Below are 19,274 nucleotides of genomic sequence, written 5' to 3' on the forward strand. Positions count from 1 at the left end.
AGTTCTGGCGGTAGGGCATGGCATAATTTCCCGCCGCGATAGGCCGCGGCTCATTAAATCAGGACGGCTATTCAGGCCGTGGTTCGTCCCGCCCCCAGTCTTTTGCGGGAGGCGTGGCCATAATTCCTGCCACTATTGGGGCAAGGGCGAGGTGCTTGACATCCCGCGCGGCTCAGCTCTGAGGTGTTGGAGGACACAGGATCTGAGGTCACACGCTGGTAGGACAGTCCCTTTTAGTCTTTTTACAGCTTGTGTCCAGCATTAGGGTGCCCACCATGTCTGAGCCCACCAGCGACCCCAGCAAACTTCCGGCCACCACCTATTACGATTGCACAATATGCAGCGTTAAATTTCCACGCGGCCAGCCGGACTCTGTTTGTCCCGCTTGCTTTGCGCCCAAACAGGTCCCCCCTTCCCAGCCTATACAGATATCCGACCCTCCTTCCAATATGGAACCGGAATGGGCCAGTCCACTATCCTGGGCAGTGGAGGACCTCTCCAAGTTATCCCAATCCACCCTGTCTCTAATGGGTCGCTTGGTTGATAAGTCCACGCCAACGCAGGCCGTACCGTCATCGGGCGAGCAACTGCGGAGCAGATCTTCTCAAAAACGTCACAGAGCACGACATTCCTCCTCCTCAGACGCATCTGCTTCCCCACCTCCTCCGGGGTCACGCTCGGACGCATCATCTGTTCCTGGAGTAGTGCTGTCTGATGGGGAAATTGGAGACTCAGATTCCGATACGGATCCGGAGTACTCTCCCAGGGTTGCGGCTATGGTAGAAAGTCTAATTGCCGCTATACGGGACACCTTCCAAGTGCAGGACGAGTCTCCCTCTACCAGCCGCCAGAGCGTGTATTTTCTCCGCTCCAAAAGGTAGTCCAACGTCACATTCCCACTACATGACGACTTTTCCTTCGCCATCTCTAAGGCTTGGGACCATCCAGATCGCCGCTTTAGTACAAACCGGATTCCAAAAAAGTTGGGACACTAAACAAATTGTGAATAAAAACTGAATGCAATGATGTGGAGATGGCAAATGTCAATATTTTATTTGTAATAGAACGTAGATGACAGATCAAACGTTTAATCCGAGTAAATGTATCATTTTAAAGGAAAAATACGTTGATTCAAAATTTCACGGTGTCAACAAATCCCAAAAAAGTTGGGACAAGTAGCAATAAGAGGCTGGAAAGAGTAAATTTGAGCATAACGAAGAGCTGGAAGACCAATTAACACTAATTAGGTCAATTGGCAACATGATTGGGTATAAAAAGAGCTTCTCAGAGTGGCAGTGTCTCTCAGAAGCCAAGATGGGTAGAGGATCACCAATTCCCACAATGTTGCGCAGAAAGATAGTGGAGCAATATCAGAAAGGTGTTACCCAGCGAAAAATTGCAAAGACTGCATCTATCATCATCAACTGTGCATAACATCATCCGAAGATTCAGAGAATCTGGAACAATCTCTGTGCGTAAGGGTCAAGGCCGTAAAACCATACTGGATGCCCGTGATCTCCGGGCCCTTAAACGACACTGCACCACAAACAGGAATGCTACTGTAAAGGAAATCACAGAATGGGCTCAGGAATACTTCCAGAAACCATTGTCAGTGAACACAATCCACCGTGCCATCCGCCGTTGCCAGCTGAAACTCTACAGTGCAAAGAAGAAGCCATTTCTAAGCAAGATCCACAAGCTCAGGCATTTTCACTGGGCCAGGGATCATTTAAAATGGAGTGTGGGAAAATGGAAGACTGTTCTGTGGTCAGACGAGTCATGATTCGAAGTTCTTTTTGGAAATCTGGGACGCCATGTCATCCAGACCAAAGAGGACAAGGACAACCCAAGTTGTTATCAACGCTCAGTTCAGAAGCCTGCATCTCTGATGGTATGGGGTTGCATGAGTGCGTGTGGCATGGGCAGCTTGCATGTCTGGAAAGGCACCATCAATGCAGAAAAATATATTCAGGTTCTAGAACAACATATGCTCCCATCCAGACGTCATCTCTTTCAGGGAAGACCCTGCATTTTTCAACAAGATAATGCCAGACCACATTCTGCATCAATCACAACATCATGGCTGCGGATCCGGGTACTGAAATGGCCAGTCTGCAGTCCAGATCTTTCACCTATAGAGAACATTTGGCGCATCATAAAGAGGAAGGTGCAACAGATTGAACAGTTAGAGGCCTGTATTAGACAAGAATGGGAGAGCATTCCTATTTCTAAACTTGAGAAACTGGTCTCCTCGGTCCCCAGACGTCTGTTGAGTGTTGTAAGAAGGGGAGATGCCACACAGTGGTGAAAATGGCCTTGTCCCAACTTTTTGGGGATTTGTTGACACCATGAAATTCTGATTCAACATATTTTTCCCTTAAAATGGTACATTTTCTCAGTTTAAACTTTTGTTCCGTGATTTATGTTCTATTCTGAATAAAATATTAGAAGTTGGCACCTCCACATCATTGCATTCAGTTTTTATTCACGATTTGTATAGTGTCCCAACTTTTTTTGGAATCCGGTTTGTACTTTAAAGCGTCTGGATCTGCTGTACCCTTTTCCGGCAGACTCTGTCCCTAAATGGGCCACTCCTCCTAAAGTACAGCAATTCCTATGGTAGACGGCTCCTCGCTTCAGGATCCAGTAGATCGCCGCATGGAGTCCATTTTTGCGGCAAGTGGTTCAGCGCTCAGGCCCATTTTTGCTTCCGCATGGGCGTTGAAGGCGGTCTCAGAGTGGGCTCTACGCCTCCATCAGGACTTGGAAGCGGGGGACCCTCTTACAAAACTCCAGGCCTTGGCTTCATAAATCTCCCAGGCAGGGAAGTTCCTCTGTGAAGCGTCATTGAATGTGGGCACGCTTGTGGGCAGCATTTTGAGTCGCTACGTTTGACGGCGTGGCTGTTGAAACCGCTATTCTGAAACAACGAGGTTTCCCTGATAAAGTCATCCAGACAATGATTCGGGCCAGGAAGCCGGTGTCGCCCAGAATCTATTACAGGACTTGGAGGTCATTTCTCCGGTTCTGTGAAGACCGGTATTTTCCGCCATTGCATTTTTTGCTCCCAAATATTCTCTCCTTTCTCCAATTGGGACTAGATTCTAGTCTGGCGCTTAGCTCCCTGAAAGGGCAGGTGTCGGCGCTGTCAATCTTTTTCCAGCGCACCCTGGCTACGCAGAGTACGGTAAAGACTTTTCTTCAAGGGGTAGCGCATACTGTTCCTCCTTATCGCGCCCCTTTGCCCTCCTGGGACCTGAACTTGGTCCTAGGGTCTCTTCAGCCCGCTCCCTTTGAACCGTTACGCGACATTTCTCTCTGTATGCTTACCTTGAAGGTGGCATTTCTGGTGGCTATCACATCCATCAGACGTGTTTCGGAGTTGGCGGCTCTATCGTGCAAGGAACCATTCCTAGTTTTGCACCAGGACAAGGCGGTGCTCCATTCGGTGTCGTTTTTTCAAACGAAGGTGGTCTCGGCTTTTCACGTCAATGAAGACATAGTCCTCCCTTCCTTTTGCCCTTCCCCATCTCATCCTATGGAACGGTCTCTCCATACCCTGGATGTGGTTCAGGCTCTGAAGATTTATCTGTCCACCTCTAGCTCCTTTAGACGGATTCTTTGTTCGTCATTCCCGAAGGGCCGTGTAAGGGTCTGGCGGCTTCTAGGGTTACCATTGCAAGGTGGATTCGTTAAGCAATTGCCGAGGCGTACCACTCCCGGTGCAAGGTACCGCCCGTCCGGATCACAGCGCACTGCACCAGGGCGGTAGGCGCTTCATGGGCTCGGTTCCACCACGCTTCTGCTTCGCAACTGTGTAAGGCTGCGACTTTGTCCTCTTTACACACTTTTACCAAATTCTACCAGGTGCATTCCTTGGCATCGGCAGACGCGGTTCTGGGCCGCAAAGTCTTGCAGGCGGCAGTGTCTGAACGGCCGTGAGGGCTTGTCCCATGGGATATAGTTCTTCCCTCCCCGTGGACGTCCCACGGTCCTGTGTCCCCCAATGAACGATCGAGAAAACAAGATTTTTGTGAACTCACCTGTAAAATCTCTTTCTCGCTGAGTTCATTGGGGGACACAGCACCCACTCATTAGTTACCATTGTTTCCGCAGATATGGCGGTTGGTTTCCGGTTCGGACATACTGAGGTTATTGGTTGTTATATCGGTTATATGTATTTTTTTCTCTGCTACTCCTACTGCTTGGGCACAAACTGAGTTGCTCTCTCCAGGCTGGAGGGGGTATAGCCTGCAGGGGAGGAGCTAACACTTTTTTTAGCCTAGTGTCGCCTCCTAGTGGCAGCAGCAGCTATACCCACGGTCCTGTGTCCTCCAATGAACTCAGCGAGAAAGAGATTTTACAGGTGAGATCACAAAAATCTAGTTTTTGCGGTCCGCAAAAAAAAGTCACGTTCTATTATTTTGAGGAGCGGACTTGCGGACATACGGAAATGGAATGCATGCGGAGTCATTTCAGTTTTTATTTGTGGACCCATTGAAGTGAATGGTTCCGCATACAGGCTGAAAAAAAACCAGAACGGACACTGAAAGGGCTCAGGCACACGGCCGTTAAATGAGATGGGCCTGCCAGTCCCTCCTCTTCCCCGCCCACACCCACTGTTTTACACCTGCCGTAGATTGCGGCGAAACTAACCGTTAATAAATGACCCCCCTGATCCATTAAAAAGGATAGCTTCCACGTGCCTTTTATTCACTTTTCACTCCCATCAGTTGGAAGCGTTATTCTCATCTGCAAAAATAGACAGAAACCAGGAACAGGACAGATTTTCAGATTGGACACACGGATCCGTGAAAAATAATGTGTACACGCATGGCCCCACTGACTTGCAGAGGTCAATGTGCAATCCATCAGGGGGCTCACTAAAGAAAGATGCGGTTGTGGGCCCTTAAAGGGGCTTCACTGGCACCGGCGCAGGAGATCTGATCATGCCACTCACTCCCTGTTCATGGAAAGTGGATGAATGGGGACGCAGCCGGGACCAGGAGGAAACAGGAGGATGCAAAAGCAAGAAAATGTAAGACGGGACTACGGACAGGGTCATGTGACCTTAAGGCTACATGCACACGACCGTGCCTTTTTTTTTTTGCGGTCTGCAAAAAACTGAAGCCGCCCGTGTGCCTTCCGCAATTTGCCCATTGTAGACATACCTATTCTTGTCCGCAAAACGGGCAAGAATAGGACATGCTATATTTTTTGGGCGGGGCCTCGGAACGGAGCAACGGATGCGGACAGCACACGGAGTGCTGTCCGCATCTTTTGAGGCCCCACTGAAGAGATTGGGTCCGCACCCGAGCTGCAAAAACTGCGGCTCGGATGCAGACCCGAAAAACGGTCGTGTGCATGAGGCTTAACCCAGATCTGGAGATAACAATGAAAATGAAAGTATATTAGTAAGGCCTCATGCACACGAACGTTGTTTGTTTCCATGTCTGTTCCATTTTTTGGGCAGATAGGATGCGGACCCATTCATTTCACTGGGTCTGCAAAAAACGGGGACAGCATCAGTATGTCTGTTCCGTTGCCCCGCAAAAAATATAGGGCATGTCCTATTTTTTTCTAGTTTGCGGACAAGGATAGGCATTATTACAATGGATCCGCAAAAAAACGGATGCCATACGGAACGTCATCCGTTTTTTTGGCGGTCGTATGCATATAGACTTACACTGGCTGAAAGGGGACGGTGCACTGTAAATAGGGGGCTGTATATATTGCGGGCACGTGGCTGGCACTATATTTGTGAACCCTGCATCCGGCACTGGTAATGGGGCTCCCCGCAGGGTGTCGACACACTGTCATATGCCTAAAAGTTGGGATACATGTTAAAAGGGGCTGAAAAATAATGATGTTAATGCCGGGAGGGGTGCACAGACCTGCCAGCAGTGTCCTGGCCTGTCAGTCATTTCTGGCACAGCTAAAAACCTGTCACCCTTCTACCTGCCCCAATGTATTTGTAGAGAAAACTCTTAATAAACTCGCAGTCCACTTCTTTTCCCTACATGCTATTGACTTGCCACTAAACGTAGCGGTTTATCAAGCTCTCGGCTCGCTCGGAGTCTACTTGGTTATGGGACGTACTTCCCACTCTCTGATTGGCAGTCTCATCCCACGTGGTGCAGAAATGGTTTAGGTCTAGCCTTTTGTGTACGTCATTTCCGGAGCGCCAGCTGCCTCGGGAGACGACTTCCGGCTTTGGCGCCCGTTGACCGACGTCACGTCCGCTCCGGTCGGCGCTTTCCTGGATGTAGCTGTGGCTGACGAGATTGTTACCGAGCGGGTTGTCTCCCTGATTTGAGCGGTGAGTTTTCCGTAGGGTTACCGCGGGGGGTGTCCTGTGCCGTGTATGACGGACTATAATACCGCACCGTGTATACAGGGCTCGAGAATATGCTGTAACACGGCTGCCCTATGGTGCTGTGTACTGCAGCATGCCCGTAGGGCCTCATATTAAGGACCGCAGGCTCCATAGCTCTATGTGACCAGTGCTGTAGCTCTATCCTCCCCCCGGCCATGTCCTCGCTGCCCCCTGCTGCACGGAGACCACCTGTAGCCGTGTTTAAGGGACCTGCATGCCTGGTCACTCCTGAGTGCACTTATGTTACTGCTGATGGCCACACTGTAGACTTAGTGCTACTGTAATCACATATGGTACCTCTGTGTCACCGCGCTGCCATGTACTGTAGTGCACCCGGTGTTACCTCACTGCCATGTACTGTACCCGGTGTCACCTCACTGCCATGTACTGTACCCGGTGTCACCTCACTGCCATGTACTGTACCCGGTTTCACCTCACTGCCATGTACTGTACCCGGTTTCACCTCACTGCCATGTACTGTACCCGGTGTCACCTCACTGCCATGTACTGTACCCGGTGTCACCGCACTGCCATGTACTGTAGTGCACCTGGTGTCACCGCACTGCCATGTACTGTAGTGCACCTGGTGTCACCGCACTGCCATGTACTGTAGTGCACCTGGTGTCACCGCACTGCCATGTACTGTACCCGGTGTCGCCGCCATGTACTGTAGTGCGCACCCGGTGTCGCCGCCATGTACTGTAGTGCGCACCCTGTGTCGCCGCCATGTACTGTAGTGCACCCCCTGTGTCGCCGCCATGTACTGTAGTGCACCCCCTGTGTCGCCGCCGTGTACTGTAGTGCACCCCCTGTGTCGCCGCCGTGTACTGTAGTGCACCCCCTGTGTCGCCGCCATGTACTGTAGTGCACCCCCTGTGTCGCCGCGCTGCCATGTACTGTAGTGCACCCCCTGTGTCGCCGCGCTGCCATGTACTGTAGTGCACCCCCTGTGTCGCCGCGCTGCCATGTACTGTAGTGCACCCCCTGTGTCGCCGCGCTGCCATGTACTGTCGGTGTTATCCAGTACACTCCAGACCTCTAAGGGTTACATCATAAATCAAGATAATGCTGTGCGACCCCGGCAGCGCTGGAAGGTCAGTACGGAGCTCCTGGAGTCAGACATACTGTGGTGTGACACCAGCGCAGTCCTATTAATGCACAGACTAGTAACGTCTGTAATTAAACCATTTCTGATCATAAATCATATAATCTATATGATCATTATTCGATAGTCAAGGACGGGGCATCCCACCAACATACTGTGGTGTGAAACCAGCACAGCCGGTGCTTATACGTGTTCTGGCAGGGTTTGCCGATTTCTGGCTTCTTGTGACCTCATGGGGCCCAGTCCTATAAAACACAGGCCTAGTGCCATCAGCCGTGGACTGTGCCGGATCCGTGTGCGTCCCCTGTTGACATGAAGATCACTTCCACCAGCAGCTCAGCTGCACAGCACTGATTCAAACTTGTCAGACCGCTGGAGGCGGGGGCCCAAGACGCAGAAACCCAAGCCATGCCCACCCTCTATGGCGGGTAGTGTGAGGGGCGGATCTTCACCCAGCAGACGTCTGCAGCGTGTGTCTGCTGGATGAAAGCCTTTTTTTTCTTAGAGGCAGAGCAGCGGAGGGTCTAGGTGCAAATGGCGACAAGACTACAAAGTCTTTTACAATTCTAAGTCGCATTGGCGGCCATTTTGGTCGCCATATAGAGCACCGACACCCCCTGTGTCACCACACTGCCATGTACACAGTGGTGTACATAGAGAGGTAAGGGCCCCATCGCAAGGATCAAACCAGGCCCCCCACACAGGACAGAAGGGTTTCTGCCTAAACCCTTTTCAATGACCCGTGGGCCATTTTTCACTGCCTCAATTACTAAAAGCTGTTCCTTTAGAGCAGGGGTACTCAACTGGCGGACCGCGGTCCAAATACGGACCGCGGCCGCCAGTTGTCCAGGCCCCGGCCATCCTTCAGAGCGCTCCTGCACACTGTACCGTGCAGGAGGAGGAGCTTACCGGCGCACTACCTCCTGTCCCAGAGCGCAGTGAGACAGGGCTCCCTCCACATGTAGCGCTCCTACTCTCTTACTGAGAGTAGTGGATGCATGGAATAGCCTTCCTGCAGAAGTGGTAGCTGCAAATACAGTGAAGGGGTTTAAGCATGCATGGGATAGGCATAAGGCCATCCTTCATATAAGATAGGGCCGGGGGCTATCCATAGTATTCAGTATATTGGGCAGACTAGATGGGCCAAATGGTTCTTATCTGCCGACACATTCTATGTTTCTATGTTTCCTGCACACTCTGGTACGTGCAGGAGGAGGAGCTTACCGGCGCACTTCCTCCTTCCCAGGGGCGCAGTGAGAGACGGCTCCCTCCACATGCAGGCACCAGCGCTTTCATCCGGCACCTGCACGTGGAGGGAGCTTTCTCCCTCAGTGCGCTCACAGGTCCCTCCTCCCCTGCAGCACGTAAGGGACCTTCAAGCTCCAAAGGACACTTACGTGCTGCTGGAGAGGGGAGGACATCACCACTGCCACCAATGATATAAATGTCACATTTGGGAAGGAAGGGGGGCGTAGAGAGGGCTACAGAGAGGCGGGAACACGTCACTGACTGCAGGAAAGGACTCCAGTCAGTGTCGTGTTCCCACCTCTCCTGGGCCATCTTCTTTAAAATTAAAGGTAACCTGGGGCATTGGATGCGGACCCCTTAGTTTCAATGGAGCGGAAAAAGATGCAGACAGCACACAGTGTGCTGTCTGCATCTCTTGTGGCCCCATTGTAATTAAGGGGTCCGCATCCAATCCCCCCAATAATGGGAATTGGATGAGGAACAAAACTATCATATGTCTGTTCTGTGGCTTGGGTTGCCACCCGGCCAGTAGTTCACCAGCCAGGCTGGTATTTTAGTTCCCTAGCCGATGCCAGAATTTTCCTGTAAGGACTGTTAGGGTACTTTCACACAGGCTGTTCACCCTGTCAGATCCGTCCTGCCGCTATTTCGCCCGGACTGCCACTCCCCATTGACTATAGCGGGAGTGGAGCTACGGCGCAGCATGGCAGTGCACGGCGTGAGGCCGCCAGATGAAAAAGTCGGACATGTAGTACTTTTAGTCTGGCGGCCTCTCACCGTGCTGCGCCGTAGATTTGCCCCCATCCCCATTATAGTCGATGGGCACAGAGCAGCGGCACGGCGAAGTAGTGGCAAGATGGATCTGACAGGGTGAGCAGCCTGTCGGATCCGTCCTGCTGCAAGTGTGAAAGTACCCTTACTAATGAGCGCTTCCATCATGGAACGCCCATCAGTACAGCCGTTACCTCCACTGCTACTTGTGCTAGTAAAAAAATTAATAAAATTACGGTACCTCCACCTCCATTTGCTCACGCTGTGGAGAACACTCCCTGCTGACTAGAAGTTCAGGACAGGACCTACAAGACGTCATCACGTTGGAGCACCGGTCCTGAGCTTGCAGTAAGCAGCGAATGTTCACCGCAGCCAGGTGAATGCTCATTATTATTTTTTGCAAAAGCAGAGAAGGGGGGCACTAATGGGGGCATTATTCTTACTGGGGGCATTATTCTTACTGGGGCACTAATGTGGCCATTACTAATTCTGGGACTTACCCGGGCGCTCCACTATAACTTCAGAGCGCCCCACGCGCATGGATCACATGATCGCATGGCATCTTTAGGCTGGGTTCACACGAGCGTGTCCGGATGCGTCCCGGTGTGTTGCGGTAAACGAGTAGGAATGCAATTGCAGTCAGTTTTGACTGCGATTGCGTTCCAATGTTCAGTTTTTATCGCGCGGGTGCAATGTTTTTTGCACGCGCGTGATAAAAAACCGACTGTGGTACCCAGACCCGAACTTCTTCACAGAAGTTCAGGTTTGGGTTAGTTGTAGTGTAGATTGTATTACCTTATAACATGGTTATAAGGGAAAATAATAGCATTCTGAATACAGAATGATTAGTAGGTGATCAATTGAGGGTTAAAAATAAATAAAAAAATTAACTCTCCTCCTCCACGTAGTTCCCGGTCTCTTCTTTACTTCTTTAATGATGAACTACAGGCTAGGACCTGTGGTGACGTCAGATCACATGCTCCAATCACATGGTCAATCACCAAAGGTCCTTTAGCCCACAGCTCATCAGAAGAGACTGGGAACTACGCGATCAAGAGGAGAAGGTGAGTTAATTTGTTTATTTTTTTTAACCCCTCCAGCGCTATTTTACTAAGCATTCTGTATTCAGAATGCTATTATTTTCCCTTATAACCATGTTATAAGGGAAAATAATATAGTGAATAGACTGTCACCTAGCAACCATGCGTGAAAATCGCACCGCATCCGCACTTGCTTGCGGATGCTTGCGAATTTCACACAACCCCATTCACTTCTATGGGGCCTGCGTTGCGTGAAAAACGCAGAATATAGAGCATTCTGCGATTTTCACGCAACGCACAAGTGATGCGTGAAAATCATCGCTCATCTGAACAGCCCCATTGAAATGAATGGGTCCGGATTCAGTGCGGGTGCAATGCGTTCACCTACCGCATTGCACCCGCGCGCAAATCTCGCCCGTGTGAACGCAGCCTTACTGTTGGCGTTCAGCTCGGACCTTCACCTGACTGCAGACCCAGGTGGACCTTTAATAAAACTAGTTGAGTACCCCTGCTTTAGAGGGTAGAGTCCTGACCAAGTTTTTTACCTCCAGTAGAAGAGAAGATGATCCCAGCTAAGACTGGGCCCCCTCTTGCCCTGCGCCCCATAGCAGTCGCATGGTCTGCCACTTTGATAGTTATGCCCCTGCATGTACAGTACTGCATCCCCTGTCTCCCCACACTGCCATGTGTTGAACCTTGTGTCACCGCACTGCCATATGGTGTAGTGCACCCCCTGTGTCACCGCACTGCCATATGGTGTAGTGCACCCCCTGTGTCACCGCACTGCCATATGGTGTAGTGCACCCCCTGTGTCACTGCACTGCCATATAGTGTAATGCACCCCCCGTGTCACCGCATTGCCATATAGTGCTTTGAACAGAGCCTTAGACCAGCATTAGTCAGATATGATCAGCGTCTCATGCCGATGTCTTTTCTCCCCAGCACAATGTCTGACAGTGAGGACAGTAACTTCTCCGAGGAGGAGAGCGATAGGAGCAGCGAGGCTGAAGAAGTGGAGGACAATGAGGTGAGCTGTGGATGATCACTCTATAGCAGGGGTTACAGTTGTGTATCTGCTGATCTGTCTGAGCGCCCTGTGGCCTGTATAAATCATAAAATCTTAATTGGTGTTGTAAAGACTCCCATCCCTTGGTTGAACTAAATGGACATATCCAACCATATTTCAACTGCACTAACTATGTGACGTGTCGGTCACGGTGAGCCTGACCCCTTACACTGGCCGTGATCCAGTGTCAAAGCTGTGACAGGTTGTCAGACCCGCTGTTAGTGCAGCATGACTCTGGTGACAGATTCCCTTTAAAGCAGGGCTGTGGAGTCGGTAGATAAATGGTCCGACTCCTCAGTTTTTGGTAACTCTGACTCCTCTGTATTTAATATGCAAATGTATTTTATACTATAAAATACATTTGCATATTAAATACAGAGGAGTCAGAGTTACCAAAAACTGAGGAGTCGGACCATTTATCTACCAACTCCACAGCCCTGCTTTAAAATGACCTAAAGGATTTTACACGAAAAATATATAACCACACGGTCAGCGACCCGATCTATGTCTACGACATTTCCTTAACCCCCCAACAGTCACATTAACCCTCCCAAAAATATAACTTTTTTTTTTTTTATTGTAGATTTTCTGCAGTAAATCTTGTTGGCGCACAACTCAGGGGACGCAATTGTATGTTTAACCCCTTAGTGACATAATAAATTTTAGCCTTAAGGACCAATAATATTTCCCCCCTTTGTGTTCCAGCAGTTGTATTTTTCTATTTTTTTTTTTTTTTTTTTCTAAATTTCTTTTTTTATTTTGTGGGATTAGTTGTAGGTTTTTTTAAGAAGCATTTTGGGGTGTATATATAGTTTAGAAAATAACTTATTATTTTATTTTTAGGGGGAAAGAAAACCCCCCTGAAATTTTAACATTATTTAGTGGAATTTATTTATGGCGTCCATTGTGTGGTACAAATAACATAACTTTATTATGTGGGTCAGTACAATGATGATAATTCTGTCAGCTCTGTATCTGCTCCCCTCCTCCTCCAGGCCTGCTTTAGCTGCTCATATCTCTGGTTCGTTACCAACTAGAGATATGGGGTTTGTATTGTTTGAAAGCTGACAGCAATATCTTCATTACATGGGAAGATTTCACTGATAGAAATCGCGATGCACTGAATGCAGCTGAAAGTGAATGTGAAGGCAGGTTTTACCCCCGATTTATTCCCGACTCGATTTCTAACAGTGATTTCTCCTGCTTCTCTTGGGCTCATGTTGTCATTTTGGTCTCATGAAAGCCTGGAATGCCCATGTTTCTTGCAGCTACCAGTCAGAAGATGGCAGCTAAAGCAGCCCCTCATGCCCCCTCCACTTCTGCCTGAGCCCAACTCCAGCAGAACAGTTAAAGGGGCTCTCTGGGCTTTTACTATTGATGACCTATCCTCAGGATAGGTCTTGCGGATCCACAGATCCGTGGATCCGCAAAACACACACGGACGTGAATCGACACTTAGGTGGTTAAATGGGTTGAAATGATTTGAAATTCATTGAAATGAATGGGACGGCTTGGGTGTAATTACACCTGCTCACCACTGCAGATGCAACGGCGAGAAGGTAAACAGTGAAGAGGAGGCAGCAAACAGCTGATCGGCGGGGGTGCCGGGTGTCGGACCCCCGCCGATCGGATATTGATGACCTATCCTGAGGATAGGTCATCAATAAATATAACTCGGACAACCCCTTTAATATCTGTGCCCTGATTACAAGGTGCATTCACGTGTGAAGAGGACCCGTCACCTCTCCTGAAATGTCTGCTTTAGAAACTACTCGCATTCCCCATTTATTAGCAATACTGAGCATCTCTTATCTTTTATGTTGTGTCATTCCTCTATTCCTACTAGAAGCTTATGAATGAATATGCCAGCAGTCTGCAATAAAGGTCCAGATGGGTGTTACCAGTTTCAGGTGTGTTCCTGCACAGTCTGACACTTGGCAGCACTGATTGGATAATGTTAGACTGTGCAGGGACACAACCCCAACTGGTATCTGGACCTTTTTCCCCTACACTCCCCCCAATGCCTCTGCATTCAGTTCTGTGGGAAGAGAAGCTGATCACAGCGCTTGGATCTTTCTCAGTCCCAATATCCATAGCTCTGCGCATGGGCGCAGATCACCAGAGTCTTATGCTCCATTCCTGGGCATGAGTTGTTTCGTGTAAGAGATCACTCTAGTCAGCCCTGGGGTCGCTCTACCTGTTAGGCTCCATTCACACGTCCGCAATTCTGTTCCCATTCATTTCTATGGGGCCACACTATGTGCTGACCGGATCCGGAAATGCAGATCTGCACTTTCCCAGTCCATAATTCCGTTCCCGAAAAAAATAGAACATGTCCTATTCTTGTCCGCAATTGCGGACAAGATTAGGCATTTTTCTATTATAGTGCCGGCGATGTGCAATCCGCAAAATGCGGAACGCACATTGCCGCTGTCCGGATGTGTGAATGGACCCTTAGACAAATCGATTTGTCGTGTTATTTCTCTCAAAGAATTTGTGTGCAGGAACTCCACACGCAAACTTGATTTCTGAGACCTAAAATACATTCACACGACCGTATGTATTTTGCGGTCTGCAAAAAACGGATCCGCAAAAAAAAAAACGGATGTCATCTGTGTGATGTCCATGTTGCATCTATTTTTCTTTGTGAACCAATTGTAACAGGGCCTATCCTTGTCCACAAAATGGATAAGAATAGGACAGGTTCTATCTTCTTTGAGGGTGGCACTTGAATGGAAATCTAGAGACGGACAGCACGCGGTGTGCGGACACACAGATCCTTATGCAATCCTCATTACGGACGAAAAATAGGGTTGTGTGAATGGGGCCTTAATCTGCGCTGTCTGTGGCCTGTACCAGGAGCCACCTCCTGCTTCCCAGGCCTTCACATAGGATCGGACATGAATGTGAGGACGCTATAATTCCTATTTATCTTTGTTGTCCTCCGTATTTGCCTTTTTAGGAAGTCGATGAGCGGGTTAGTGCGGCTGGAAGTGAGAAGGGTGAAGAACCTGAGGAGGAAGAGGCTGAAGAAGATGAGGATGAGTACGATGAAGAGGAAGAAGAGGACGAGGATGATGACCGTCCAAGAAAGAAACCGAGACACGGGGGGTTTATCTTGGATGAAGCCGGTAAGATTGTCTGAATACACCTCAGGTCCCTGGAGCTTGATCGGCACGTCTAGGAGACAGGCTAATAAGACACGTTTATTTTTCTTTTTTTCTTTCTCTGCACAGACGTCGACGATGAGTATGAAGATGAAGATCAGTGGGAGGATGGAGCAGAAGACATTTTGGAGAAAGGTACTTGCTAGGGCATACTGTCCAGATGCCTGGGGGCTGTGCACACGTTCAGCTGCATTCTCATCATGTGTACACTTGTGTATGCTGAATATTGTATATAAAGGGTTAATATTATAGGGGCAAAGCTTGTGGATTAGATAGAATATCTGCCACATGAGTGACTGGAGCAGCTGTTTAGCTGACCATGGGTGGTCCCAGCCTACGTGTGCCTGATGTGAAGACCCTTAGTCCTATTGCGTTAACATTCCTCTAGTGCTGCCCTGATTTGGGGCCATTTTAAAGATTACATTAGATAATTCCCTAATATAATGCGTAATCACTGCCGGGGTCAACCTATAATAGACCTGCGCAGCCATGGGAGAAATCAAATTCCTGCACAGTTTATTGCAGCCTGTATTCTGACGTGTTCAAGTGCCAACAGTTGTCACAACCCCCGCCCAGAAATTTGCAGCAGTCACCAAACGTTCTGTGCTTGGAGCTAATTTGCTTTAGTCTGACTAGCTCCAAACAGGGTTGTCCCAGAGTTTTACAAATGAAGCTGCAGTAAGGGTAGGGGGGGTCAGGACGCAGCTGTGAGGTGGCCGAAAAACCGCACGTCCTTGATGGTCACAGCTGTTTTCTATAGGTTGTTAAAACTTCTTGCCAATCCCTTGCTCTTTCTTAAAAAGGGGTTGTCTCACTTCAGCAAGTAGCATTTATCATGGAGAGAAAGTGAATACAAGGCACTTACTAATGTATTGTTGTTATCCATATTGCCTCCTTTGCTGGATGGATTCATTTTTCCATCACATTATACACTGCTAGTTTCCATGGTTACGACCACCCTGCAATCCATCAGTGGTGGCCGTGCTTGCACACTATAGGAAAAAGCACCAGCCTATGTGAGTTCCTTCAGCCTCGGCCACTGAAGACCACCGATGGATTGCAGGGTGGTCATAACCATGGAAATGAGCAATGTATAATAAACGGAAAAATTATTCCAACTAAGGCTACTTTCACACTGGTGTTTTGAATTCTGTTTGTGAGATCCGTTTCAGGGATCTCACAAACTGTTCAAAACGGATCAGTCCAGCCCCAATGCATTCTGAATGGATAAGTATCAGTTTGTCTCCGTTTCGCCTCCATTCCTCTCTGGATGTGGACACCAAAACGCTGCTTGCAGCGGAGCCAAACGGATCCGTCCTGACTTACAATGTAAGTCAATGGGGACGGATCCATTTTCACTGACACAATATGGTGCAGTTGAAAACGGATCCGTCCCCGATTGACTTTTAATGTAAGTCAGGACGGATCCATTTTGACTTAGACTTTTTTTAAAAAGAATAATGCAAACGGATCCGTTCTGAACGGATACCAGCGTTTGCATTATAGGTGCGGATCTGTCTGTGCAGATACCAGACGGATCCGCACCTAACGCAGGTGTGACAGTAGCCTAACAAAGGAAGGAATATGAATAATAACAATACATTAGTAAGTGGCTTGTATTAACGCTCTCTACGTGATGAATGCCACTTGCTGAAGTTACACAACCATTTTAAGGGTCTATTCACACGTCCATGTGTGTTTTGTGGATCCGCAAAACACGGACATCGGCGATGTACGTTCCGCATTTTGCGGACCACACATCGCCGTCACTTCATTGAAAATGCCTAATCTTGTCCGCAATTGCGGACAAGAATAGGGCATGTTCTTTTTTTTTTTTTCGGGAAAGGAAATGCAGGTTTACGCATTTCCAGATCGGGGCCGCACATCGTGCGGCACCATAGAAATGAATGGGTCTGCAATTCCGTTCCACAAAATGCGGAACAGAATTGCGGATGTGTGAATAGAGCCTTATGCCGGAAAACCTACAAAACTGTCTGGCCTTTAAAGGGGTTGTCCCGGTGTTTAATATTGATGACCAATCCTCAGGATAGGTCATCAACATCTGATCGGTGGGGGGTTCAGCTCCATGGAACCTTGCATATCAGCCAGTGAGCTGCAATACCAAGCACGGCCTCTATCCACTTGGTAAGTTACAAGGAGGCTGCAGCGCTCGCCAGAGTGTCGCGACTTCTTCAAACAGCTGATCATTGGGAGTGCTGTCGGACCCTCACCGATCAGGGAAAACCCCTTTAACAGTAAGCAAACTATTTTACCATCCATTTTTAGAGATCTATAGAAAACAGCAGCCGCTTGCATGGGCGCCTGTTGACCACCACTGATTGCAGTGCTTTGCCTGCTCGGCACGCTATGTCAGAATACAGTACCTAAGGGATGCTGGCAGAGCTGCCACCCTGCATATGCATTCCTCACATGGCTGCCAGGTTAGTATTGCACTGGCACTTGCTGTGCCTCCATTGGAATACGTAGTTTCCTGTCCTGCGGGTGGCCCCTTGATGACTCTTTCCTGGGGGGGGGGTGGTATATGGTGGAGAGTGTATGACTTTTTTACGAGGCTCTGCTCATGGCTCTGTTGCTTTTTACCTTTGTTAGACTTTTATCACTCAGTTTATTTTCTACTTTTTTGCATGCCTTCTCTCAGTGTCTGGTAATGATTCTCTTTACTTATTGTGTGTCGTGTCGTATACAGTAGTGTATGCATTGTGGCGTCTCCTCCCTTCATTGTGCTCGTGAACGTCGCGTGGCTCGTAAAGGCTGCCATCGGACAGAGTAGTGAAGCCCTTCATTCTACCCCGCAAAGGGGAGCGAGAGGGACCAATCTAACCTGGCACAACATCTGATCATTTAGCATTCGCTTTTCCCCAAATTATTTATGACCAACCTGGTTGAGGGGGGGGCTATAAAAAGAGAAAAAAATCTCTCCCCAATAGTCGACCCATCCCCCTCCCTCTTGCTTAATATTCACTATGCATTCTACTTTTTACTAGTTGACCCCACAATAGGCATTTAAGGAGTTTTCCGGGTGTTTAATATAGATGAGCTATCCTCAGAATATGCCATTAATATGTGATTGGTGGGGGTCCATCACTTGGCACCCCTGCCGATCAGCTCTTCCTGGTGACAGTTGCGGCCTCCAGGCGCAGCACCGTACAGCGGTGGATAGCGGCTGTGCTTGGCATCACAACTCGGACCCATTCACGACTGAGCTGAGCCTAGGCCTCGTGACTGACGAAAGTGACGTCACTGGCCTCAAACAGCTGTCGGACCCCCATGATGCAGTATTGATGACCTATCCTGACCTACACCCGGAAAACCCCTTTAACTCCAGGATATCCACCTTCTAGCGCACAGCAAGGTGTCACTTGCTTAGTCACTGCAGGACTTTTCATCACTGTGACTGGGTTATATCCTAACCTGAGATAGTCCCTCATGTTCAATACTAAGATGGGGCATTTCGTTACACTTGTCCTTACACATACAGACAGTACAGAGCCACCACTCTGTTGATAAGGGGAATGGTAACACCCAGTTGTCATACATTTCCAGGAGTAATAGCAGAGGAACAGCACATGGTGTATTCAGTAATACAGACAGGCCAGGAGTGCTGATGGGTCTTAGGAACTCCATTTGCTCTTGTGCTTTCACTGCATTTGGTTTATGCTTTCTCCAACCCCTATAATGTCTCCCCCCCCCCCCCCCCCCCCCCCAACACACACACACACAATGCTCGAGCACCTTATATAGGTTATATTTACCCCGACACCCGCGTCGTTCCTAATCACCGTCACGTGGATCAAAACGTATGTGTGATGGGGCAGCCTATAGCAGGCCGTGACGTGGACAAGCCTCCCTAGCATCGCAAGTGACACTAGGTAGACACTTCCCCGTCGCAGCCTGCTATTTGCGGCCCTTACTTCGCCAGATGTTTTGGTCCATGCGATGGGTAGATGCGGCAGCCGTGCAGGGAGCAGGAGCCTGTGGGAGCGGGGTAAGTAGTATAACCTATATGAGGTGCTCGGGCATTAAGGTGGTCATTATATAGGTTGAAGAACCCCTTTAAACCTATCCATAAGCTTAAATTCACCCAGCAGATGACAAATGGGCGTCCCTTTGGCTTTTATTTTTAGGCCGTCCCTAATCTTTTTAAACATAGGCACTGGGAAAATCATCTTAATATGTCAGGAAATCCTCTGGGGTAGGTGACAGGTAGGTGCACCCAGTGTAACTGAGAAGACAAGCCTGGTTCACGTATGTGACACATGCTCAGTCTGTCAGTCTGGCTTGTGGTTGTGTGTCTCGTGTGTGACAGAGCGGTGTGCGTTTCTTTTGTGTAGTTCGTGGCCGTTGTTGTATCAACTGCATGACTTCCTCTTCTCTTTACATGATGCGACTATGGGGGAGAGTTACACAGGACCAACCAGTGCAATAGTGGTGATGATGGTTATACAGCCTGACAAGCTACCTGATATTGTTTCTGTTTGCA

General features: G+C 48.9%; 1 protein-coding gene across 2 annotated transcripts in view; it reads left to right on the top strand.

Annotated features, from left to right (window-relative positions):
• Positions 1 to 6,214: 6,214 nt before the first annotated feature.
• The window catches only part of SUPT5H (SPT5 homolog, DSIF elongation factor subunit), a 35,864-nt gene continuing 22,804 nt past the window's right edge, over positions 6,215 to 19,274 (top strand). For both annotated transcript variants that reach the window (XM_040442553.1, XM_040442554.1), the window contains exons 1-4: positions 6,215 to 6,319; positions 11,483 to 11,567; positions 14,569 to 14,737; positions 14,843 to 14,908. In XM_040442553.1, the coding sequence (XP_040298487.1) occupies positions 11,487 to 11,567; positions 14,569 to 14,737; positions 14,843 to 14,908 (316 nt within the window). In that variant the 5' untranslated portion in view covers positions 6,215 to 6,319; positions 11,483 to 11,486. The remainder of the gene's footprint in view (positions 6,320 to 11,482; positions 11,568 to 14,568; positions 14,738 to 14,842; positions 14,909 to 19,274) is intronic.

This window comes from Bufo bufo, chromosome 8 (genome assembly GCF_905171765.1).
Source record: "Bufo bufo chromosome 8, aBufBuf1.1, whole genome shotgun sequence".
In the NCBI taxonomy this organism is placed as follows: Eukaryota; Metazoa; Chordata; class Amphibia; order Anura; family Bufonidae; genus Bufo; species Bufo bufo.